The sequence below is a fragment of the Micropterus salmoides genome, unplaced genomic scaffold, assembly GCF_014851395.1.
Source record: "Micropterus salmoides isolate LMB-PRFRI ecotype aquatic unplaced genomic scaffold, ASM1485139v1 Ms_hic_scaffold_14, whole genome shotgun sequence".
Lineage (NCBI taxonomy): Eukaryota > Metazoa > Chordata > Actinopteri > Centrarchiformes > Centrarchidae > Micropterus > Micropterus salmoides.
Window position 1 is genome coordinate 13518239 of NW_024040485.1, and position 27345 is coordinate 13545583.

Sequence of the window (27345 nt, forward strand, 5' to 3'; positions counted from 1 at the left end):
AAGAATATCCTAAGAAAATCGCCACACTGCCTTTGCTTTTTATAAGCTGGAGCAGAGGCTATGGTTCAATCTCGCATTTTAATTTGTGTCATTTATTAACTTTTTAACTTTAAGTAGACCTGAAAATGGAAGTAATGCATTTTGTTTAATTATTTGCATCGGTATATGCATTTAACCTCTTCACTCTCTCTGTCTCTTTTCATTTCTTACTTCTCTGTGTGTTGTTGCCTCTTGGCAAATAGATTTTCCATCACTACGTAAACCTTCCCACCTCTTGTTCTGATATAAGTTAGAGCAGAATTTGATTTCTTTACATCCAGACATGTAATTTGTGTCTGAAAGTGACAAATGCAACTGCAGCGAGGGAGTCAGCTGCTCTGAGCAAATGTCTGTCTTTAATTTGCGCTGTTTGCTCTGCATCACTGAACCAAAAAAACAAGACAAGAAGTTTTTTTTTGCTGTACCTCCAGGCACTGTATGGCATACATGTTAGTTTGTCTTTCATTGTGTGGATACATATTGCATTTTGTTGCAGTATGGTTCAAAGCACTATGAAAAACCCTATATGAGACCGTAGAAAATCCTGGTGCTGTGTGCGCTGATGTATGCTTTAGTTTTAGCACTGGGCTTTAATTTCTGCGTTTTCATTTCCACTTTTCTTGTCATGCTCTGTTAAAAATAAATGTGGTCATTTTCAATACAGTCACATTTGTCATTGCTCAAAAGTGATCCACAGGAAAACAGCGAGCCAGTCAGTGTGACCTATTAGAATGGAAAATGTTTCCTTGACTGGAAAACCACACCTGAGGTACCAACCCACTCTCAAACACAATGTTCAAAAGCTAAGAAAATATATGGTATAAGAAAATGTTGGGAAATAAAATGTTGTTTTTGTCCATGTTATAACTTTGTCATGCCAGATTAGTGATCATATAGTGGATAAAACCACAGGAATATAAACTGGGGCTATAAACACCAAGTGAAACTGACACTGTTTAGTCAAGGAAAAACACAGTACAACCTTTTTTAGCTTCATGACTGTTACAACAGAAATAAATTTACCGCTTTGCTCATGAACACTTTGATGGGTAGACTGTTGCAGTTAAAGTACGATCTAATCTGACCTACCAGATACAGAACAGGCTGTCTAACATTCATGCCACACTGTTGCTTTCACTCATATTCCATTTAAGAAAATGTCAGTAGTGTACATTTTGAGAAACATTTCACCAAGAGATTTAGTAGTGTACATTTTGAGGAAAATTTCACCTAGGGATTTAGTGCTGTCCGCAGCACTAAGACCAGGGGTGCTAAGAGCAGTGGTTAGAGGGTTGTGAACCAACTGTGAAGAGAAAATCATGTCTGGAGATAGCAAAAGTTGTTAATTCAACATTGAGATATGGTCAAAAAGCAGCAGCAGTCAGTTTAAATGTTACAAAACTGCCATTAAATTGACGTTGTATTTGGGTCATGGTTTCAGCAATGGACTAAAGATGGATGACACTTATCCAGTTCCTCCCACACACGATAACTGTGGTGTCATGGTTATATTTCTATGCTTCGGAGAAGTCAAAGACAAATTTCCACTAAGCTGGACAATAAAGTCTAATCTAATCTAATACAAAAATGACGCCAAAATATCCCAGATATGTGCACTGCCATCTTGCACTAGTGACGTCAAGCCAGCAGTGCCAGAGTCGGCATAGAAGTGATCAAGGTTGTAGCCGCGGTATTGCCCATACACCTGGCGGACTCAATCTCAAGCAGGTCAGTTGTGACGTGAAACCCCCGTTTTATAGCATGAAATAACTAATTAATATCAAACCTACCAGAAAAATGAACACTTAAAACTTTTATTATACATGATTTTTTTATTTGGCCCATGTTCCATCCGCTAATATGGAGGGGGCAGGGTTTATGATCGACAGCAGCCAGCCACCAGGGGCCGATCAAGATGTTTTGTCATGCAGTCATGTCATCCATCTTCATATACAGTCTATTGTTTCAACATTGAAGTAGAAACATTTAATCGACATTGTCTCAATGTGCCTACTGCCACCTTTCCTGTATATATATATTTTAAATTAAATGAGGACTTGAGAGCAGTAATTTTAGGTGGGTGTGGGACACATGTCTTTTCAATAAAGCATTTTCTTCTTTGTGATGCATGCAACTTGTTTGGTCTAAAATTAAAAAGAATACAAAATAATTTATATGTGATGAAGAAATCTGAAAGTTGTTTTTGAAGGGAAATGGTAAATTAAAAAATGCTATATTCAACTACGTTAACTCCAACGTTTTCTTCATCTCTCACCAAGGTAAGTTTAAAAATTTTAACTAAGGAAAATGCCAGGTCAAATAATAGGTGCATTATTATTTAGGTTGATTGATTGTTATAGTTGTAAAGCTAGGCTAGTTTACTCTGTAAAGCTAGCTAGCGTTAGGCTTATGTTATCCATTACTGTCTTATGTTGACAAAGGGTCTCATTTTCAGTCTCACTGAAGCCAGCATATACCTGGCTTCTCGTGCAATTACAACCAAATAATGTAAGGTTAAAAACAGCCTCTTTTCTGCTGAGCAATTTGGTGAAAACAGATATGTTTGCTAGGTTAACAGCAAACTTTAAAAAAAAGTTAAACATTTTCATTTAGCTATTAAATGTCACCTTTGCTGGTTGTGCTCAAACTTTTAAACTTACATGCTGACCTAAGGGATCCGAATGGATGTCATGGATATCAAAAGAACATAAAAGACTCATCAGCATTTTAAAGTCATATTTTTGCTTAAAGGTAAACTTTCTGCTGGTTCATTTTCAGGATTCATCTTAATAGTATCTGCAATTCAATCAGTCAGACTTGTCAGACTTTGACAATAGGTGCGTCTGAGTTCATGAGTTAGAAAGTTAGAAATTGTGTCCGACTTTCGGTGTCCACACTTGCTTTTCTCCAGCTGCACAAAGTTGGAACCACCTGTTACCTGATCTCTAAGCATGTTTTGTTTGCAAATGACTATTTCCTGTTTTGAATACTAGCAGAACGGTTCTGGCCATAAAGGTTTTAACAATGTAAAAAAAAATACAAATAAAATCTGTCTTCTTCTTCTATGTTCTCCAAGTATTTCACTCAGTGTTTTGTTTGCAAGGTATGCTGTGTCTTCTATTTGTATATATACGTGTAAATTATTTCTCTTAATATATTTGGGATATAAGAGTAGAATTATAAATATCCCACATTTAGTAATTGATCCTATAACTTACTTTTTGGAAATGTTTATGAGTTAGCCAGTTAATTTTTTTCGTTTAGTAAAGTTTTCTTATAATTTATTATTATATATGTAGAGAACAATATCATGTACACATGATGTCATGAAAAGGTCTGGTTTCTTGTAGTTATTTACTGTAATATTGTTTCAATATATTAAAATAAACTGAAATTCAATTCCAGGCACCCTTTCATATAATGGGTGAATCAGTGTTGATTCAGTGTCAGTCATGATTGAAAAGCTGACATTTATCCAACATTAAACATAACAATTTGGTTTCACTGTCAGGCATCAATGTGGATTCAGTACTTCTGCCTGAAAATATTTCACTGTTGATTCATATTCATGATTCATATTTTGCAAACTGAGAGCCAACTTAATGCTAATTCGCACTGCATGAGTAAAGCCAGAACCTTTGCTTTAGATCCAGATGGAACCACACTGTCTTCTTCAGATGGATCAAAAATGGAATACTGCTTTATGATGTTGTTTATTGATTTGGGTTTATAACATGCATTTTGCACATCGCTGCCATTTACACTTAAAAATTTCCCCTATTAACGCCATGTCATTGTCTTTTTTTGCAGGTTTATGCAGATGATGTACTGACTAAAGAGGAACAGATAGGCCTGTTGTTCAGAGCCAAACGGAAATGTGAAGGATATATCAAGTCAAAGCACAAGATTCCTGGTGAGTAAAGAAACAAGAATAAGAGTCTACTACTACAGCCATGCTAGGTGTTAGGCAAAGCAGTGCTTTGAACTAAACGCTAATATCAGCATGCTAACATGTTCACACTGACAATGTTAACATGCTGATTTAGCAGGTATAATTTTTACCATGTTAAACAACTTTGCTAACATTTGTTAATAAGCCCTGAACACAGTACAGCTGAGGCTGATGGGAATGTCAGTAGTTTTGCCGGTATTTGGTCATAAACCAAAGTATTTGACAAATTGCTAAAACCATTGACCTTAATGGTTGGCACTAGAGGAAGAGTCAGGGGATCCCCAAATTTATTACAATTAATCTTGAGGGGGATAGGAATGTGTGTGCCAAATTTCACAACAGTCCAGTCAGTAGTTGGCTGTGCGCCGGGTGTAACACCCATTCACTTCATCTCCCCATTAAGAAAGATGCTGTGCACATTTACGCATGAGGAGCATAACTTCATTGATTATTTAAATCTCCCGACACGCAGACAAGACAAGTCAGGATGCACTGACAGCAGCCTTTCTAATCATTAAAGTAAATCGTTAAAGAATGCACTCATACATCAATACAAAACACAATAAAAAATCACCAGGAAGAGAGAAATGTGACCCATGACCAGTTCATCTTAGTTTGTAATAATGCAGCGCACTGAGGATACAGATGTTTCATAGACAAAAGGAGTATAATATAACATGGATCCATCTGTCTGTCACTTTTAAAAGGCACTCCAGTCCACAGTGTAATTCATGCACTTCACATATAAAGAACAGAACTGTAAAGTAACATTAGGCTTCATGATCAAACAAAGTTTTTATGTCATGTCGGCACTTAAGTCCATACTCACACATTTTTGCTCGTCCACATAAGCTCTCTCTCTCTCTGCAAGTCTGCATCATACTTTTTAATTTATTTGTATATTATTACAGTTTTTAAGTTTTAGTTTTAGTTTTTAATGTGCCATTCCTGCACCATTTAAATAGTAATAGTAGTAAAGCGAGATGACAAGAAAATGGGAGATGACATTGGTTAATTGCATGTTAAGCCCAAAACACACCAATGACTAATTCACAGACAAAGTACAACCCCTTTGAACTATTTTTTCAACCATTAACCTAGCAAAATTGGATTTGGACACAACCTAAACACAACTGTGCCATGCGCTTTAAGCAGTGCACTTAGATAGTTTAAGTAGGGCCCAAAATCTTAACACATCAACCTCATGATGGCGCTAGTGGGAAAGTCAGAGGACCACTAAAATCAGTAGGATTCATCCTCAAGGTTCTATGAATGTCATGGCAAACCATGTAATAATTGTTAAGATATTTCAGTCAAGACCAAAGTAGTGGACCGATTGTAGCAACGCTGCTGAGGATAGCAAGAATGACTATTGTGGGATGTCTTTTTTGCCACTGATCTGATTTTTTTTGCAAGGACATCCGTAATCTCTCAAGTGCTGGTAGCTTTTCTTCTTTAACTGGATCTTGATTTCTGTCATAGCATAGCAATTACATGAGTGTGGTAAATAGATATCAGACTAAATCGATAAACATGTCCATCATAGTTTGTGTATATTGACAAAAATGCCTACTTGAGCAACAGTAAAGGAAACTAATTATGTAGGATGTGTGACTCGTGATGGTAATGACCCACTTCATTAGTCTTGATTAGGTTTCTAATAGTGTGATTTTCCACTACGTGCAACAAGTTGCTTTTAAAAGATTTCTGTCAGAGACACTTGTGTTTATAGTAGGCCGAGCCATGTATCACAGCAGAATGGTTTTATTTGTCAGAATAAGCTTAGCTATTGTGGGAGCTCCCCAATGACTTACAGCTGGAGCGAGAGGTTCGATGGAGAGAGTAATAAATCCCCCAGGGGCTACACAGATTTGAAATACACATAATGTGCAAGGCAGGGGATGCCATCAGACGTAGGAGGAGTATCAGGAAAAATCTGGACTGAAGAAATCAACAGAAAAAGTAAAGTTATTCTAGGAACTGTGTAAGTAAACAACAGAACCATGATGATCACAAGAGTGAAAGTGAGAGGGAGTCAGACTGCAAAGACTGCGTTGTTGTCTTGATTGAACGTGATTGGTGACTTGCTTGAATGTGATTGTTGATTATAAGAGCTTATACTAATCAGCTGATGTAGCACACTCCTGCGCTTTACGAGAACCACCTTGATGCTTCATTAAAAAACTTCAAGATAGATACAGATTTTGGAGACTGTTACCTACTTTTTGCTGATAGGTTCAAATCAAATACCTTTTTTGGAGCAGTAGCCAGGCAGTTGAATGTGTACTGTAGTTTGATGGTTACATTATAAAATGCTGTTCTGTTTCCTCAGTCCTCCCTGTGGCTTTCCAACGGCTGGGATTGAAGGCGAAGCTGATCCTGGGGTGTATTTGTGTATTTATGGGTGTCTGAAGAGCACCATTTTCCAGCAGACCCCAGCTTCTACTGTATCCCATTGTGGTTACTGTCATTTTCCCAGTTGATTGTTCAGAGGAGGATTTTAGATTCCACAGCCAAACCAATCGTATTATTTTCTCATTAACTCCAGTGCCTTGTGGTCACATCGAGTTCTTCGACCCTCCAAACGATACCCCTTGTAAATGAAACACATAATTAAAAATGTTTACTTCCAGGGTAAGAGGACAAAAGCTTTTGTTGACCGTTCCCACTAGTTAGTTACATTGCCCCATGTGGTATTTTCCAACTTTTCATGGTTTTGATAAATGTCCACAGATCTCAAAATTGGATTTGAAAAAATATGACAGAATTGCTACTATTGAGAACTGCAGGCGCCAAACAGCAGCTTGCATAAGATGTCCAGGGTTTATATAACAACGTTGTGCTTTTTCTCAAAGCGCATTTACCAAGACGGCCATAGATGCTAATGCAGAGCAGTCAAACATTAGGCCTCTCTCAGATGAGGTTGTGCTGTTCATCTGACCACCATCATGCCTAATCCATCCTGACATGTTGTAGTGACTGGCAAGCCTGGTGCCACCACCAAGCACATTTGCAGCTCTCTTTTCATTTACATAATGTTTGTAGATTTAATTTGAATGTCAGAATTTAAAAATATTGCTGCATGAAACCAAGTGAGAAATTTCATGCAGTCTTGGCCAAACTTAGATGAGTGGCACATATGTCACATTTTATAATTACTTAAAGGAATAGTTTGGCATTTTGGGAAATGTGCTTAAATGTGCTTATGTGCTAAACCTTTTGTAGAAAGAAGCATGCAAATGACACATTGTATTTGTGCTATGCTAAGCTAACCATCTGCTGCTGGCAGCTTCATGTTTGCTGTACAGCGTGGTTTTCCAAAATTATGAACTATTCCTTTAATTGTTGATGTGAGTCAGTGTAATAGCTACATTTTCTCCATGCAGTGTAGAAACAATTAGTCAGGTGATTTTAGTGACTGGTTAAGTCTTTTATCAAGGAAAAGTGCCAAATATTCTCTTTTTTTCCGGCTTCTCAAATGTGAGTACTGTTTGTTTCACATGATGAAAAAGTTTTATAAAATTTAATAAATTGGTATCTTGAACTTGGGCGGTGGTTAGCACTGTTACCTCACAGCAAGAAGGTTATGGGTTCAAACCCCGGTTGCCCCAGCCTTTCTGTGTGGAATTTGCATGGGATTGGCTCCAGCCCCCCGTGACTCTGTACGCAGGATTAGCGGTTTACGATGGATGGATGGATGGTAGTTCGAACTGCTGGGTGGATAAAACAATTCTCTGTATTATTAACATTTTTGTAGGCTAAACAATTATTGTATAATATAAATAATAGTTAGCTGCGGTCTTATGCAGTGCACTATACTCTTTCATGGGCATATTTTTCTGCCTGTACATTTGGGAGGACGTTGATACTGAATCTGGACTCTTAACAAGACCGTTAGGAATGTCTGACTGGGATTCTGTAAACGCCTTGAGGTGGTGTTTTGGGGGTACATCAGCACATGAGAGCTGACCTGCATACCTGATGATGGTGATGTGACTCCTGCATGTGATGGCTGTTTTCTGACCTCTTTTGGAAGATTGCGCATATGTGTTCAATCACATAACAGTTGGCAGAATTAATATAAACATATTACCTTAATAAAGAAAAGTAAAAAATCCCTGGTGTGGTTGTACGCATGGATAAGCACGTATGTGCTCATTAAACATGCTTGATTTCAGATTTTGTTTACTTAATGGCACATGAATTGCTTTGACTTCAATTCATTGAACTTGATTTGAACTCAAGTGTCTCATCTGGTTGTTTGTTTGCAGTTATGTAATGTGGAAATCATTTAAAATCTGGGTTGTGGTTTGTCTGTGATGCTGAGTAAAATTTAGGAGACTGTCGAGATTTCAGATAAAGTTCAAGGAAAGCATTACAATTACCGTGCTTTCTGGTGACCCATGTAAGCGTTTTCCTTGAAGTGATCATTAGGATTTGGACAGAATTCAGTCATGTCATTTTTTTAAAACATTGTCCTTTTTTTATTCCTGTATTGTGGTGTGACTTTGAATGTGTGGGTTGAGGTAAAGTCAGAGAATAGCAGCTAGCGTGCATTTTTGAGGACTTTGGCTTTAAATCTGTATTCATCTTGCCTGTGTCCTGCCTGACCACCCTCAGAGTTTTTTTCTGGCACTGTAAACTTGTGGTTTTCTGAGCTATTATAGGAGATGTGGAGTGATGACTATTTTAAAATGCTTGTGTAAAATGTAGGATTTTTTCTGACTGAGTAATGAATTGATCGTGCAATTCTAGGTTCACTGAGAAAAGGATTAGGTCACTGTGTGAGGCGAAAATGTCGTTTTAGGATGTATTTGAACCTTGTATTTATTTGTTTTTATTTCTCATTTGTGTTTAAATACACAAAAGTCTCCATTACGTGACTAAGACAAGGTTTTCATTGAGGGAAACACTGAGGTTTGCCTGGAGACTACAGTGGAGGGATGTGGGTTCAATGCCCCAGACCTTGCAGTGTGAAAATAGCTCAGCCTTCAAGCTTGTGGTCTGGGTGTAGAATAACATCAGCAATCATTATAAAAAGGTTGCGTGCATCATGAGAATATGCAATATGTGTTTTTACATCTGCAGGTCAGAATCAAATGAGTTTGGGGGAAATAAAACCTTATTAAAAAAGTGACATCACTAATACCAAAGTCCCCCCATAGTCACATTTATATTTAAATCGTGGTCAAGAAACATATGGGAAATTATATATGTGCTTGTGTTCAGTGTTTAATTTAAGCCTGTTAGTAGGTGGTCCTATGGTAATAAAACCTATTGCAAAAGTGAACAGCAATTCTAGTTTTACTTCCAGGATGTGTGGTGTGATTTTCAATACTAAATGCTGTTTTTCTCCCACCAGAGGTCTGCAGGAATCAGTCTGCTCCACTCAGTCTGCTCTTTAATTTTGTGCTTCAAGTGACAGGCAAATAAAAAGCATGTCGTCATTGCTTCAGATGTTTCTTTGTAAGTTTGATTACAGGAATGAGAAAATAATGGATCTACTGCAAAGAGAGGATAGTTTTAGTTTTATCCTTAGCTACTTATTAGTGGTCAAAGTGGGGCAGATGTTTTCAATAATACAACATAAATGCCAAGCCATAAGGGAGGCTTTTGCCAGGAATCTGTGGGGAAAGGGACTTTGCTCCCACTATCAGAGGGCTGAGGTCCATGGTTTAGCTGACAATTAAGGGGCTCTACGCTTGAAAATGGCATTTTTTGCCTTTGAACCTGCAGCTCATTGTCTGAATGAAGTATAGATGTTTTTTTGTGATCTTCAGGAAAAGCGCTCCATCAGCAATCTTGAAGGAGTCTGAAGAAAGTGAGAAAAATACTGAGAAGTTCTTTTTACATGCTACATGTTTCTCACCACAATCTAAAAACTTTAATTGAAAGTTTTATTTGATCAGCCAGTCCTGGAATTGAAACAAAAATGTATATACAGGATATGTTATAATAGTTTTTATTGCTTTGCCTGGTTATGTTTATTCATTAAAAATGCAAGGATGACAAAAGAAATTCTAGAAGATATGATAAGATAATTAATATCAATTAAGTTTATTTGTTAATAATATTTTTATTTTTATTAGATAGTGACAGTAGAGAGAAGACAAAAGATCACCACCAGGGTTTCCCGACAATTAAGATGAAAGCTGAAATGATTAGTTGATAAATCGATTCATTAATCAATAGAAAAATAATTGGCAACAATTTTGGTAATTGACCAAATGTTATGGTTTAACCAAGCAAAAATGGTAAATATAAGTTTGCAGCTTCTCAGATGTAAATATTTGAGATTATTCTGTGTGATATAATTTCTAATTGAATATCTCAGGTTTTGGACTGTTGGTCTGACATAACAAGACATTTTAAGAATTGTCAGCTGTTATGAAATTTCATAGACCAAGCAATTAACTGATTACTTGGAAAAAAATAGAAAAATCAATAATGAAATTGACAATTGTTAGTTGCATCCCAAATTAAGATGTATTTGATGCAGGTAAAAAAACACAACCTTATTGTACATAGAGTTAAATATAAATATATATAGATATATATATATATAAAAAATAGCACTTTTTTCCCCAAAATAGGCTAAGGATACAACAATTCAGCCAGTGTTGCAGGAATTCCTCTTAATGATATCCATTCTGAAACCAGTTATGGAAATCTGCTAATAAGCTAACAAACACGCTTTAATGAACACACTAGATTCAGTGGACAGCTTGTTATCTGCATCCTGGGAATTCCATGATTATGGGTTTTAATTATATTACAAAAGATGGGGGGTGGGGGTATCCTTTGGATGACCCCTGTTTTCATTCAAGAAAACAAAAAAGGTCTAATTTACAGTACAGGCGTACCACTAATTGCACAGCTGCTCTACAGTGCTAATTTACATACTGTATAAAGTTCGTGTATCTGACCTACTTTTTAAAGGACAACTGAATCCTTGAAAACATACAGTATTGCTACTCTTGGAAATGTAATGTTGGGACCAAGGGAGGACAGCACTCTGTGTCTCTATTTTTAAAAGTCAGCACTGCTTTTTGTCTCCACAGATGGTTTCTGCTCACCAGAATGGGACGGTATTGTTTGTTGGCCTGAAGGGCCTCCGGGAAAGCTTGTATCCACCTCCTGTCCAGACTATATCTATGACTTCAACCATAAAGGTAAGACTGGTCCTGGATAAAGTCAGCAGTTGAAACCCAGGAGTTTAATTTCAGTTGGTGAAAGAGCACCAGGCTACGGGTGCTTCTGCACACTGACAATCATAACTGGGCTCTCTCTGAAACCTTGTTTGCAATTTATACAATTATGCAGCATCTTGTAAGAAACAAGTAGAGGATGAGTAATTGACTGTGTGGCAAACCGCTGGCAAAATCTGTAATTAAAAATATACTTTTCTATTTGGTGTCTAGGACTAGCATACCGTCGGTGTGACAACAACGGAACGTGGGAGCAGGCCACAACCAACAAGACATGGGCCAATTATAGCGAATGTGCAAAATTCCTCTACCATTACAACCATAGCCATGAAAAGGTGAGGTACATCGCTTCACCATTTACATACTCATAGACACACTTACAGTTCTGAATAATTAAGAGCATGTCTGTTGTGAAATGTATTTTGTATTATACCCTGCAATTACAATCCCTTTCAAATGTGTAACACATTTTTGACATGCCCATTAATGAAATGTTGAGATGATCATGGGGGTGGGTGGGGGGTGGGGGGGTAATGTGGATGGATGGAAATGTGGTTGCTTTGTGATTATATGAGGATGCAATTAGCTAAATGTCCGTTCAAACATAAACTGAAACAGTGTCACATTACTGCAAATTGCAAAACTTCCCAGAAATGATTTAATTAAAAAAACTCACCAATCATGACTAAACCTCAAAGCTGCCTTCACAGCAACTAGACAAGTGATAAGGAGCCATTTAGACCCAAGGACTCTGCAGTGTACTGATGTTGCTTTCCTGATAATGATTTTATCAAACAAGAAGGAGTGTCTCACTTCCATTTGAGGCTACCAGTATGCTAAGTTGTGTATCACATATTTAAAGTGTTAAAGCTGTATGCGCTAAACTTTATACTAATGTGTGAGTGTTGAACATCTTCCAAGATTTTGAAACCTGGCTGCAAGAATTTGCTTCAGCCACAAGAACATCGCTTAGGTAACTGTGACCTGGCTCACAGTCGGCGGTCCACCGCGTCCCAGGTGTCCTCAAGGTGTAAAATGGGGTTTGTTCTGGGCAGGCTTGTCAAGATCTTCTTCACCAAACTAAGATAGCCATTTCTTTATGGCCACAGGGGGGATTGTCTCATTGAAGCAGAAAAGCTTTCCACAAACTGTGGCCATAAAGTTGGAAGTGCACTACTGCCACTGTAACATCACTGTATGCTCCTCAGTGCATGCTATGAAAATTGTTTTGTAGAAAAAGCGCAGCAGCCTTTCACTAGCATGATCCCCATGTGACTGACAGAGATAGATGTGACCCTGTTCGTAGTTGCTCATGCAGTGTTTCTTTCTACATCATTGTGTGAGTGTTGGATGTCAGAACATAACACTAGCATTGAACAGGACAACTGGGTATAGTAAGAGTGGAAAACCGCTATAGCCTGGCTGTAAATGGAAAAATAGCATTTCTCAACCATTACTGTGAGTATATGAACACGTTTTTCTTGTATAAGAAATATTGCATTATGCACAGTAATGATGCTGACAAGGCTTTTAACAGCATTTTTTTTTAAATTATAGTCTGAAAGCTTTTTAGTAATAACATTTTTGCCATGAGACGATAGAAATATCAGCTGTCCCACATAGATTTTACTTTCCCCTGCTTGAATGTGGTGTAGAGGATGTGGGTATACCTTATCATGGAGCCCTTCATTTTCTTTCTGACTTCAGATGTTTATATTGATGGGCTCCTGAGGGAGCGGATTCAGCAGTAAATGACAAATACATATGCACGAAGGAAAGCCCCACACAGCAAAACTTCCATACTGCGGACCACCAGCACAACTTAGACACCCGTTTTTTTGGCACAGGATCCTGATGCTAAATGATAACAGCAGTGGAGTATCTGGTTACGTCACACTGGGCTCTTGGCCTCCTCAGCATGTTGACGCACAGAGGGTCTGGTTAGTGGCTCTCCTTACAATGTCCTCTGGCTGCCAGCTCACTGCTGGAAGATCAAACTGCCCCACCCAGCCTTTCCAAGCTCTGTCACCCATGTCAAATGTTGTTTCCATCAGTAACGTCTGTGTGCTTGAGACATTTCTGTCACCAAGTAGCAATGTATTTTCACACACAATGAAGTTAACACATTTTGTCGTTTTTGGGGGGAACATGCCAATATAATGTGAACTTTCCTCTTAATATGTGTATTTACTTTGCCCTTTGTGAAAACATGCTCTTTGTAATGAAATCACTTGCCTAAAGTAATGTGACCGCTAAAATGTGAACATAATGGGATGTTACTAAACACAAAGAGTAACCCTGAAGCCTAAGTATCCATGTAACCATGTCTTGTAACATTTAACAAAAAGATATGTAAATCAAACATCACTAAAACTGAATAAAAGCCTGCCAGTACATGTGCTTTTCCAACAATTTAGAGAAAAACATGATATAGTGTATACTAACTATATATTCATGCTGTTATCCAATGTATATGAGCATACGAGCGACGTGTATATGGCAAATATAGGCTATTATGAACAGAAAAATAATGAGTATGGATTTGTCCAAAGTTTGGTGCTGACTGCTATCCGATAATATAATATTATTAGCCATTTCTTCACGTAAATATGGGAATTCAATTATCAGTTTTCTTGCAGTATATATGGTGGCTAAAAAGAGAAGATAATTGAGGCTTTTGTTTTTACACAAAAATGCAGTAATCTAACTCAAACGTACAGTACATTTGGGAGGATATGCAGTAGTCCTCTCATTTTCTCATTTTGCTGCCCTATTGAAATTCTAACAAAAGATCGTCTTCCAACAGGAGGTCTTTCACCGTCTATATCTCATCTACACAGTGGGATACTCCATCTCTCTGGGATCACTCATGGTGGCTGTCGTCATCTTGGGATATTTCCGGTGAGTCGATGTCACTGGATTTTTTCCAGTGACGCTTCCAAGAGAGGGATTTAGATACAGGGTCCGAAATTGAGGTATAGCAATTATGGAAGGTATCACAACAGGGAGTTTAAATGTTTAATGGTGTGATGGTACAATTTATTACCATGCCAAGGCCGGTCGCAAATATTTTATCAGTCGCAAACATACAGAGAAGCACAGAGCATATTAAATTCATGATGACTTAATGAAGCATGCAATTCAGTATTGTGTCATGGCAACAACATGAAGCACGCAAATTGTGTCAAACATTACCTTTGACTTTTACTTTGACTTTTAACAGACTTTGATATGTCTACCTTTGAGGAGGAGTCTGCCTCCAGGCTTTCAGTAATGCATGCTTCATTGTCTGACATTTAGGTTCTTTGTTATTTTCATACTGATTTCAGGTTTCGGTGATAAACAACCAAAGCTTGGATATTGATTTTGCAATTCCACCAAGCTTACAAAGATTATAGTTCTTAAGCTGTAAGTGTACCCCCCGGCTTGAAACAAAGAAGATAAAATAAGTTTTCAAAAAACTATTGAGTAAAATACTCAATTATTATATTTAAACAGCTTTGCCTCTCCTACTGTAGCAATATAATAGATGAAAGGATTTGTCACAAACGCAGCCTTATCTGGATTCTCTTGACTTAGTGGCAACACTGCTTAAATTCCTTTTTTTGTGCAGCAGCAGTCAGATTTTGTTTTTGTTTTTCATGGCTTATTAATGTCATTATTTGCTTATTTTGTTTAGCATGGGGAGTATCAGGAATCAATGTGAAGGCGCTGTTTACCAATGTTCCTACCAGTGTGACTTACCATACAGGCAGGCAGTCAGAAGGTTTGAGGAATGCTCCCAACTGGCACCAGGAAATCTATGGACCAAATGAGTTTAATAAGTTATCCCAGGGGCCCATCTGACATTCTGGCTCCGGAGCACTCCAGCCACTTCTTCCCTTCAACATGTCGGCTTTTAGACAGAAGAGTTCATAAATGTTTTCCAGGGAGAGCAAAGGGATATTTCACATTAGCAGTTGTGTTCAGTATTTTTCACCAGGGAAATGTACGCTAGATTAGTTTTTTTTCGCAAACCACTCTGAAATCAATAGTTCTTTAAGGGTAGCTCATCAAATTTTAAGCTTGTTAATAAGGCTTTAGAGAAATACACAGTTAATAATGGATAGCAGTGGGCTAAATTCAGTATCCAGTATTTTTTTTATGATTTTTCTTGAGAATAGTTCAAGTTCAAGTGCTTTTGGTATTTATTAAAATGCCAATGAATATTCAGTATTATCATGAACTTTCTTTGCTTGCGTTTGTAAATACATAACCTTTAGGGCCATTGATCCAGCAACCTGATGCTAATACTTGTGCCTGACCTCATAGGCCCACTCCGCAGATGCACAGACAGGATGTTTTGTAAGAATCTTTGACAGATAAACTTGTGCTTGTCTGGAAAGAAATTTGCATGCTTTTCTCGACACATGCTTGCAATTTTGTTTTTACAGCTCGCTTTGAGCCGAGCAATTCAATATTTGTGTGTTTGAAGCCCCTAAATCTCAAGAATGTGTTATAGTCAGCGTGGAATTCAGCTGGCTCTAATTAGGATGAGTATTGTTCGTCTGTGTGAAAATACTTACACACACTTACGCGAAGGTGTGCCTGCCCACACATACTCACACACACAAAACACACAGACACACAATTTTCAATGACCTTGCCACTCTGTTTTTGTTTTCTCTGTAGACGATTACACTGCACAAGGAACTACATCCACATGCATCTATTTGTGTCCTACATGCTAAGAGCTATAAGTATTTTTGTGAAAGATGTTGTGCTCTACTCTGGATCAGCCTTAGAGAACATGGAAAGAGTCACAGTGGAAGACCTCAAGTCCATCACTGAGGCTCCGCCAGCCAACAAAACACAGTTTGTGAGTACACCAACACATCTAAAACACACATACAGGTGTGATCAACATGAAAATATACAAAGAGAAGGAAAAACACTCAATGAACTTCTTTTCAAAAAGAATTTTCAATTTAAATGCAATATTAAGCAAGACAAACAGCATGTATGTATTGTGATTTCCTATTGTGATAAAATCACAATAGGAATCATCCTTGTTTGATTACATTAAATGCGCAGATAATTTGACTTGTAGTGTAGTTGGGCGTTTGACGTTTTGTTTCCAAACAGGAAGTGGTATTTTGTAAAGTCTCACCTGCTTTTCCAGTGCTGGAGCAAATAAACTGTACTGTCTGTCACCATGCCAAGCTTTTACTAGGCCAGTACTTGGCTTTCCCTTTCAGAGTCAAGTTTAAAAAATGGGTGAAGACTGGGTCCTTTTCATGCATGCTTTAACATGCAAACAAACAATTTGTGCAATATATTTAGTGGACACTTTTATCCTCTGGCTCTCCAAATTGGGTTATATTGGATTAAAACTGCTTTGTTAAAGTAGGTGACATATATGCCACCACGACGGTACACAGATGTTTGTGCTTTTGCATTCTGTAGACTGTAGTGCATGTATCAAATAAGACGTGGTGCACTAATGAAAATGGGCACATTATCAAGCCTGTATTCTAAATGTACTGTAAATATATCAATAAAAATGTAAAGTTGTCTAAAGCTAGATGAAAATTACCTCACATAACCAGGTTATTTCACAAAAGTGTGGACAGTGTTTGGGTTTTCATCATTCCCTTTACATTTGCACATTTCATTTCATTTGCTGACTGACTGCATATCCATGATAATTTGATCAACCTGTCTGCTTCCTACACACCTATCTTTTATGTCTATTGCAGCTGGTCTGTTCTCAGCAGTTACACAGCACATGGTTTGCAACAAAGCTTCACTGGCAATACCTCAATAATCAGTAGATTTATACGTGTTTAAAAATACAGAATGTTCATAGAAACAAAAATATTCAAATCACAGACCTGTGTCTCTATTATAGGCGAAAAAGTGCTGCCACGTGACAAAACCCCTGCTGAAGCCCATCAGTGCTTGTTAGAATACAAACTGATGAGAAAAGATAGAGATGACAATTACAAGACTGGTAATCAGTACGGAGAGAAAGGAGCACTGAGAGGAACTGGCTTCTAATAATCATTGCATGACAATACAGTGTGGAAGTTGTCTTTAACTGGAGCAGAATCGATAGCTGACTGAATCATTATGGGCTCCTGGGACTTGTCAAACCAATAGCACACAAAAATACTAAGTGAATTATTATTAAACTCTGTTCAAAAATAATCTATAATGAAGGAATGTTACTTTTAATATCATACAGTAAAAGCGCAGTTCTTGGTTACTCATTTTGAACCTGGATGTTTATTAACAGATTAATTCATTTATTTAGTTTTCGATTTAATTCAGTTTATAACTTTTGTGATGTGTCTCCCGATTTTTACTGCTCTCCAATACAAGCCAGCAAGGCCCAGGGGAAATACACATGGTCCCAAAAGCAATTAAAACACACACAAAGCTGCGACTTGCTGCTGTGACACCTATGGTTTTCCAATAATCTCTGCCCTGATCTCTGAGTTCACTGTATATTGTGGTGGCTATATTTATTGTTTTAACAATCATTACATAGTTAGCATATAGACGGTTCCATCCATGTCAACATTCACTTTTTATGTTACACTGTGATAAGTCACATCATTTCTGAACTGCAAATGATTAATTAAAAACATTCAATTACTTTCAAGTTCACTTGTTTAACAATCAAAGTGATAACACTTTCAAACAATAAGCTCAGAGTAAAGCGTGGGCTTCCAGTTAATTGTAGGTAATAAAGAATCAAAACACTGTCTCAGAGAAAAATAACAGGCTGTGAACAACACAGGCACAAATGTCATTTAAAATGTGTGAATTTATAGTATACTGTAGGCTGATTCTCACACACGGTTTAGGATTGGACTGTCAGGAGAGCCAAAGGCATTTTCTTCTATTCTAAAAGCAAATTCTTTGTCCATTCACTACACTGCATGGCCTCGCTTCATATCTGCTCTAGATGCACTTGAATATAATACAAATAAAAGGCAAACATAACCTTAAGTTCTTTTTTTTCTCTTGCCGTAGCCTTCACATTTATTAACAGTATTTTAAAAGCAGCTCAGTATCCCTAGGGATTACATCGATATTGGATGATTCTGCAGTACACGATCCATTCAATTATTACGTACCAATAAAAGAACTGTAGCGTGGTGAATGATCATTGTGGTGAGGTCAGATTAATGGATGACGGCGTAAAGCATTCAACCTGCAAAGTTTGGTGCCCTTTTTAGAACAACAATACATGTTGGCTTTTGACTATAATTAACAATAATGATAATATTTGTATTTCCCTTGTTTTAGTTTTTGAACCTTAACCATTTCAGCTTGCAGTCTGCCACTGTGTGACTTTTTATACCGATTGGATTAAATACAGTCTGACTTAACCGCTCTGAGTAGGCAGCACGGCGGGTCTTTACCATTTCTGGGTTGGCCCCATGTCGGTATGGTTTTTGTCTCTGTTAAAGGCATAAAACTCCAATTAAAAAGCTGCGCCATGTCAAATCCCCTGCTGTAACCCATCAATGCTTGTTAGAATACAAACTGATGAGAAAAGATAGAAATGGCAATTACAAGACTGGTAATGAGTACAAAGAGAAAGTCTTACTAGTTCAGGGTCAACACCATATCGGCCTCCCGCTAGGAATGTAAGCATCTCCCATCTTTTTAATTCACAACCACTTTCCAAAACGCTTCCCTGACCTGGTTACTTGCATAAATTAGTTTAAAATAAAAAGTTACACTACTATTACTACTAATTATAAAAAGTTTCAATTTAACAGACTTTTTACATGACTTAAATTAAAAAGGAGAACAAGCAAAGAACAATTAATTTTGTATTTTAATCGAAAACAATCTTTTTTTTTCACACAATCAGATCTACACAACATATGTACATCATACAAGTCAGTAAAGATATTTCAAATCAATATGGCTTACATCAAGGCATGCAAGTCAGTACAAGTTTTGGAAATGGGGGGGACGCATGGGAATGCCTTTCTGAAATTGAAAGTCAGGGAGCGACTGCTTTCCTGCTCAGATTTCGAAAATATATTCAGTGTTTTTTTATAGAGGGAAATCATGTATAGGTATATATGCTGTTTCTAAAACGTGTTCATGAAACGAATATAATTTATTGTCCTTGAAGGTAAATTTGTTTGTCATATTACAACAGGGTCTGTGTGCCCTGAGATGGACTGGCAACCTGCCCAGGGTGTGCCCTGCCTTTCACCCAGTGTCAGCTAGGATTAGCTCCAATACACATTACTGTTGCTGCTCTTGAAACAACATTTAGTTATATTTAAATTATTCAGTTGTAATCCTGTTCTGAATGTATTCTTTTTTTAAATAATAGATTTTTTAAAGCACTTTTAGTAATGAAAAAGAACCATTACGAGTATTGATAAAGAACCTGAACTGATAAGAGCAGTGGTGTCAATAAAATCCTAATGATACCCATTCCTAAACACCCTTTCAATTTGTCAGAAAATACATTTTAATGGGAACCCACTTAATTTCCCTGGGACCCACTCAAATGACCACCTGTGGGTCACGGGGACTCAATAAATTGAAAACCTATCAACATCACTGAAGCTATCGAGGAAACTCAAAATCAACGGTGGTGGTTCACTTATTAATTTCCTCAAACATTAGTGGCGTATTTGACATATCTGGTCTAGTTAATGGAATATTAATCTTGATTATTTGACAAGTCATGGTTTATTATTGTGGTTGGAGAGGAGAGCAGAGCAGCAGAGAATAGAAGGAGAACACATTTTTGGAAGCTGAATAAGCAACGTCATCTGGTCTGTCATCAATAAGCTCTCACGATATCGAGTAAAATCACTAAGAATTTATTTTAATCACTCTTATTATCGTATCACACCCGCCATATTTACTCTATTAGTTTATACTGTTAGCATGGTAACATTCCCTTATTATTTTGTAATGAATTGGGCAAAATTTAATTTTTACCTGATGATGGAGCTAGAGGAAAAATCTGAGGATCGACAAAGTAATTCAAATGTGTCCTCCTTGGACCTTGAACATCTGTAGCAAATGCAGTACATTCAATAGCTGTTTAGACTATTTAAACTAAAAATGTGAAAATGTTTCACATGCTGTTCATGTTGTGAAAAAGTCAGCGGAGGTGGCCATGTATGTCTGAACAACATTTATGGCAATCCATCAAATAGCTGTTGAGATATTTCAGTGTGGACCAAAGTGGTGGACGACAGCCACCCTCAGAAACTTTGGCATTTAACCTTATCTGGGGTTTTGCAGACTGTTCACATTCTTTTAAAATTAATTAAAAAAAGCATTACTGACCTTTAGTAGGGCAAGGCAACACCTTTTAACATCAAGGCAATTCAAAATGCATTTTAGCACATAAAAGGCATTAAGACAAGATTTAAAAGAAACACAGGATGATGAATGAATGGTGACAAATTTCATTTAGTAAAAGGCAGTGGCAAACGTTTTAAGGCTTATTTTAAAAGAAATAAGTTGAAGGAGAGCTCAAATTGCTGCTAAGTCTTGACGCTGGGAATATTAAGCAAACTTGTCCCAGATTACCATGAAGAGGGTTCATCATGTAGCAGCATGTCAAAGATGTATTTTGTCCCTAAACCATCCAGTGCCTTTTAAATCAGTAGCATTTTCAAAAAAATTCGTTGACACTCATGAAGCCAGTGCAAAGATCTGAAACCTGGACCTGACGTGACCCACTTTCTTGGTCTAGCAGCAGGATTTTGAATCAGCTGCAGCTGTCTGAGTGAATGGACTGGGTTTTATTTCAGGTTACATCAGGGAGTATGCATTCAGTAATCTGCACAGGAATATTCCAGTACAGATTACTGAATATTATACTCCACTTTAAAACGTGGTTTTCGCTCTCAGCTATTTAAATTTGTGTTACTGCAGTGTAAATGTATGCTGTTTTAAAGGGAAGAAAAGAGAGATGAAGAAGATACAATATATTTTTTAGCAAATATTTGAAAATTGTGAGTTTTTGTCAATGTGGGAATTGATTAAATATGTTCTTCATGTCTGATATTTTTGTATAGATTGGCTGCAAGGTGGTTGTGACCTTGTTCATGTACTTTCTGGCGACCAATTACTACTGGATCCTTGTGGAGGGTCTGTATCTCCACAGCCTCATCTTTATGACCTTCTTCTCAGACAGAAAGTATCTGTGGGGATTTACTTTGATTGGATGGGGTGAGTTCTGCTTCATTTCCATTCTACTTGCATGCATTTGATTACTATATGATTAGTAGATGTAATACCATGCAAATTAAATCATATGTAAGGTATTTCATTTTGATGGTATTTAGTATACAAAAACTTTTAGGGGGAAAATGAGTGGCGCTGTCAAATGCATTGCTGATATTGTATTGATACGTTGGTGAGGACAATGGAAAATGACTCATGTCAGTGTAAATGAATATGGGCTTTACAGTTCCTGCATTGTACACACTGTGCGTATAAGTCACATAAGCACAGCGCATACAATGTGGATGCTGTGCTACCCAGGTTCTACCCATATGAACATATTATGGACTTTGTATAGAATAATTTAGAATCTTTTCGCATAGTGATGGCCATTTTATCACAACAGTTTTAATATTTTTTCTTTTCTTTTTCAGGAGTACCAGCTATGTTTGTGACAGTTTGGGCAACTGTGAGAGCCACATTTGCAGACACAGAGTACGTGATCTGCATAAATAATATTTACATTATTCTTGTTAGCTTTAATACAGAAATAAAAAAGTCATGAGATTCAACAGTATATGCATAGTGTATACATAGCAGCAGTTCACACAAATTTACGTTTCAATGCCTTAAGTTGTAACAACAAGCCTACAGATATCAGCGTTCTTCACAATTCATGCTCGCCAAACATGCCATGACTTTCTGTAGTAAAGATTGAGAACAAGTTTGTAAGCTAAAAAGACACCTTCCATTTCTGAATGTGCACACCTGTCAGGGGGAAAAGTGCCTCAAGAGGGGCCCTAAACCTTCCCTTACTGGTACTATCTGTAGTCTCCACATTTGTCCTGTACGATGGTCGAACATTAAGGACGCTGGAGCTGAAAGCTTTCGGCTAAGCTGGTACCCAGCTGCTGTCTAGTGGAACTAAACCACATATTTCATTTCTCAGTCAGCAAGAGAGTAGCAGAAGATTTATACTGCCCATCCAAGCCTTCATAGGCAGAAAAACAAACCAAGCACAATGATAACCACAGCTCAGGCATGTAGATTCATGCATGCATTTGGCTGAAAATTTAATCTATCTACAGTAAATGCCATTGGTTAATATCAACTGCCTCTCAATGCTTTTTGTCCACAGATCTATGAATCTTGTTCCTAAAGGGCACACAAATATATTAAATAACAAAAACAAAGACTAAATGACCTCAGTGTCCACATTGGTAGCTACAGTCCTAGTTAATGGCATGTGACAGTTTAAGCTGAGAGAACTGTCTTGGTACCAACTAAAAAAAGGCATGGATTTTATTATTTCAGCACCTTGACACAAAGGGGCTTTCAATGAAGTACTGTATCAATTCAGCAGGAATTAAGGCTGGAAATATTACATTTAATTAATTTATGAATGGTACCAAATGATACTTGTGACAGATCATACATTAAGAGCCAGGGGAGGTTGAGTAAATGTATTTTCTAAATCTGATCATTTAGTGAAATGATGACAGAGATCATTGGAAACACCACAGTTGAACACAGAGAGAGCTTGATCCTTACTTATCTCTGGCTGATCCCTGTTTTGTTGTTTATCTCCTGCAGGTGTTGGGACTTAAGTGCAGGCAATTTGAAATGGATCTATCAAGTGCCTATCCTGGCGGCTGTAGTGGTGAGTGCATGCTCTCTGCTTGCAACTTTCCCCTGCTGTGTAGGAAATAACAGTATTTCACTGCACCTGTGGCATTACAGCTGTTGGATAAGACAACTGATTATTTTTGCAGTAACACTCAGCTATACCATACACCATCATACCATACACCATCATACCATTATGTTTCTATATTCTCTTCAGGTCAATTTTATGTTATTTCTGAACATCATCAGAGTCTTGGCAACTAAACTACGAGAAACGAATGCTGGAAGGTGTGACACAAGACAACAGTACAGGTACTGAATACTAGCACAGTGCAAAATTATTATTTCTGAACTGCTCCTCATGATTCATTCATCACTGCCAGCGTGACAATACCATGAATGTATTTACTCTGATTGCATTTGCATCGAGAGAAAGTGGGGATTACAAATGGTATGTAACAACCAAAATAAGGCTGCGATTAATGATTATTATCATTACTAAAACAATCACTTAGACTTTTTATTTTTTTAAAGATTGTTTGGTCTAAAAAAATGTTAGTGTAAAAATGCCTAGCACAATTTCCAAGGTGATGTCTTCAAATTGCTTGTTTTGTCAAAATAACAGTCCAATACTCTCAGATATTCCACTCAGAGAAAAGCAGCCAATCCTCACATTTGAGAACCCGGAAACTATTTGGAGAGTATTTAGCATTTTTGCTTGATAAATGACGTAATCCTTCACTAATGTGCAGAATGTTTGACATACTACTGTGTAAATGTTACTGTTCTGGTAACTTTTACAGGAAACTGTTGAAGTCCACATTGGTGCTGATGCCACTCTTTGGTGTCCACTACATCATATTTAATGCCATGCCATACACAGAGGTGTCTGAAGTTCCCTGGCTGATCCAGATGCACTATGAAATGCTGTTCAACTCCTTCCAGGTAAAGCTGTTGTGGTAGATATGCCAGAAATGCTATTCTAACTGTGAGGGTCCCAATAAATAACAATTTTAATTTCCAGTTGAACAAATCAGATTGACCTGAGTACTTAGGGTTAACGTGTCTTAATCACTGAAAAACACAGCCAAAGTCTCAGGAAAACACTGGAAGGGATCAGTTAACTCATGTCTATTAGATGCTTATTGTTGCGATGTCTGGTGGTTAGATCTTAATTAAGATAAAAAGGAAGACATGGGGTGGCTGATGATTTAAATATCATACTAAATATCAAATTATACAGCTAAAATGTCATGTTAAGTGCACACTAAAGATAATAGCTGCACTGGAAATTCATGGATGATGCAAGTAAAATAACCCTCTATTCTTTTCCAGGGATTCTTAGTGGCAATAATATACTGCTTTTGCAATGGGGAGGTAAGAACTCAGAACGTTTTGCATTTCACTCCAAAACTCCTGCATGACATTTAAGCTCTTATATAGCTAAATTACTTCTTCTCTTCTAAGGTGCAAGCTGAGATCAAAAAGTCTTGGAGCAGGAGGACTCTGGCCCTAGACTTCAAAAGAAAAGCTCGGAGCGGCAGTAACACCTACAGCTATGGACCTATGGTATCACACACCAGTGTTACCAACGTCACTGCCAGAGGACCGCTGGCCCTCCACCTCACCACGAGGCTGGGGCCGGTGCCTGTGAACGGGCACCGGAACCTCCCCGGGTACGTGAAGAATGGCTCTGTCTCAGAGAACTCTATACCTTCATCAGGACAGGAGCTTCACATTCCTGACGAGGAGAATTCAGCTCACACGCGGCCCTGCGAGGACGAGAAACCCTCACCTGTGGTGGAGGAGGAGAGGGAGACGGTTATGTGACCTCCAGGACCGCTGTGTATAGAGATGAAAACGGGAGGAAAAAACAAGTCATGAAACAGTCTCAGGGTGGTCTGGAGGGGATGGCTGCATACTTCAACACTGCCAGTTTTATCTCCTGTGAATCGAGCCAGAACATTGCCGACTGATGAGTTTCTAAGGCAAAAAGGGTGTATCACTTTTGTGAGCTGGCCAGCCCTTTTTTAAGGAACGATGACCCTCGTTGTTGTGGCAGCTCTACTCCCACCTGCCACAGTGAATGTGTAAAAGCATGAAAACAGACTGCCGTTTCGTATTTCTTTTTCACTGCCATAACTGTTATCATGTTTTCTGTTTGCTTTTGTGCATTCATCGAATCGGGGTTAGTTATAGTAGTTACCAGGAACAGCCTTAATCACACGTGTGGGCAATTTTAACAGAAAGTATTCGGATTAAGCCAGCGTTAAGTAGACAATGCGTTGGCTCGGATTAAATAATTATTAATGCTACTATTTTGAGGCATCTGATCATGCTTTCTGGCATGGTATCTCATCTGTTCTGCATTGACTTAAATCCACTTCAGTGTAAAAGGGAAGGTACTCAGGTAATTGAAGCCCTCTGTTGTTGCACACCTAATTTTATACTTTTTTAAGTGGTGTTTTAGCATGGTGAGCATTTCTCTGAGGGTATTGCTTTGTTATATAAGGCTGTGTTAAATATTCTTTTTCAAAATGTACAGTTTTTGTTGATTAGAAAAGCCCAGTATTCATCTCTCTAATTACAACAGATTATGAAGAGTTCAAATGATTGTTTCTCACACACTCTCACACACACACATACACATACATACGCAACATGATGCCAAAGTAAGAATATTTCTGTGAAGACTCTGTCTCTCTCCTCGGGTTCAGTGTTAGTTGAGGCAAAGAAGAACTTTATTGAAATCTGACAAAAAAAAACGTATCATATGTTCTCACACAGTTTTCAAAGGAAGAGACCCTTTAAAAACACAGGGTGCAGGAAATGGTTATATTTTCCAGTGGAATGTTAATTAAACGAGGAATCCAAGAAAATCTCAAGTTCTGCTGGAATTCCAAGGGTGACATTTGTGGTGGTTATGAAGTTCAACTCAAAAATGAATAACACAGTAATCTTTACAGACAGTCTGGTGGTATGCTGCTTTTTGATGTATATATACAAGTCACAATGTTTACAAAGAACAGAAATACATTCTAATTGTGAGCTAATAGTGTTCATGCGTATGTTATAAAGCTATGTTTCAATGTATTTTTTTTTCCACGTGTGTGTTTACGTAATGTTTGCAATATTTGATTATGTATATAGTCCAAAAGAAAAACAGTGAATATATTTACAGGCGACAGAGGGCATTCAAACTAGCATTTAATGAAGCATTCCACAAAAAATTTTAAACTGTAACTTGTAATTTACAGCACTTAACTTGCGTGGTTTGCAGGTTGGGTCATTATTACATTATTATACCAAAGAGAAAAGGTTGATGATATGTTGCCAGAGAAAAGGTTATTTTGCAGCATTTCTTTGGATTTTCATCCACCATCTGGTTTACAGTGACCAAAAAGTCTTAAAGTTGCAGTAAAACTCACTCTCCAAAAAAGTATTTGCTGCTGGTTGTTGGGAAAAATGTCAAGACAAAAATGTTGAAACAGAGCACACACATGGATTGACGTTTCTTTATAGAGACTCAGTTTCATGTAAACAGCAGTGAGGCAAATGAGAAAACCATTCACAACACTCAGTAGCTTAGTAACAATAAGCAGAGACCATAAATATTAGTGGCAGTTTTGTTGCTCTTAATCCTCCACTTGACTTAGTCTCAGCTTCGTCTCAAATGCTAAAGTCGCTATTTGGTTTGGACTAAAATGTCTGCTTGATTTAGATCATATTCAGCAAAATGGATTTTTACCTCACAATAATTTCAGCTAATATGTGGCCAATGCTAATATTTGCTTTTAAACACAGTCTCACATTTTTTATTTTGATCATACAATATTGACCACCATTCGATGGCAAGCTCACCTGTCCCTCTTGTTATTGTGTTTATTCTTGTATTTATCTTTTTGGTGACTTCACACTGACTGGAATTATGCTCCCAATTCACTGATTCCCAGTTTTGCTCCCGCTGATGCTACATCCATTAAGGCGTGTGCTTTGGCTCAGTTTTGAAAGTCTGCCAACAAGTCCATTCAGCAAATTTATTCTGCATCGAAAGGAGTAGATGACACTAAATTTAGTCCATACTTGCTTTAGATTAATATGAATAAATCAGACAACTTTGCAAACCGTTTTCACTGGTTTCCCATTATGCATGTTTCTTATTGTCAACAAATCCCATGAAAAAAACAAAACCAATTAAGTAAATTTTAGGTATTGTCTGAAATAGCGTATTCCTCTGTGCCATATTGTTGTCCAAAGCTTTTAAAAGCACAACATGAAGGTACACTTTTGCACTGGGTGACATTTTCCTTTATT

General features: G+C 37.6%; 1 protein-coding gene across 2 annotated transcripts in view; it reads left to right on the top strand.

The window, feature by feature from the left end:
• The window catches only part of pth1r (parathyroid hormone 1 receptor), a 47924-nt gene extending 21800 nt beyond the window's left edge, over positions 1–26124 (top strand). The window contains exons 2-13 of one of the 2 annotated variants that reach the window (XM_038717786.1): positions 3850–3952; positions 11053–11163; positions 11413–11534; positions 14006–14100; positions 15871–16057; positions 21258–21411; positions 21840–21900; positions 22999–23065; positions 23249–23343; positions 23835–23976; positions 24367–24408; positions 24499–26124. In XM_038717786.1, the coding sequence (XP_038573714.1) occupies positions 3850–3952; positions 11053–11163; positions 11413–11534; positions 14006–14100; positions 15871–16057; positions 21258–21411; positions 21840–21900; positions 22999–23065; positions 23249–23343; positions 23835–23976; positions 24367–24408; positions 24499–24861 (1542 nt within the window). In that variant the 3' untranslated portion in view covers positions 24862–26124. The remainder of the gene's footprint in view (positions 1–3849; positions 3953–11052; positions 11164–11412; positions 11535–14005; positions 14101–15870; positions 16058–21257; positions 21412–21839; positions 21901–22998; positions 23066–23248; positions 23344–23834; positions 23977–24366; positions 24409–24498) is intronic. The other variant, XM_038717787.1, reaches the window with a different exon arrangement.
• The last annotated feature ends 1221 nt before the right edge of the window (positions 26125–27345 follow it).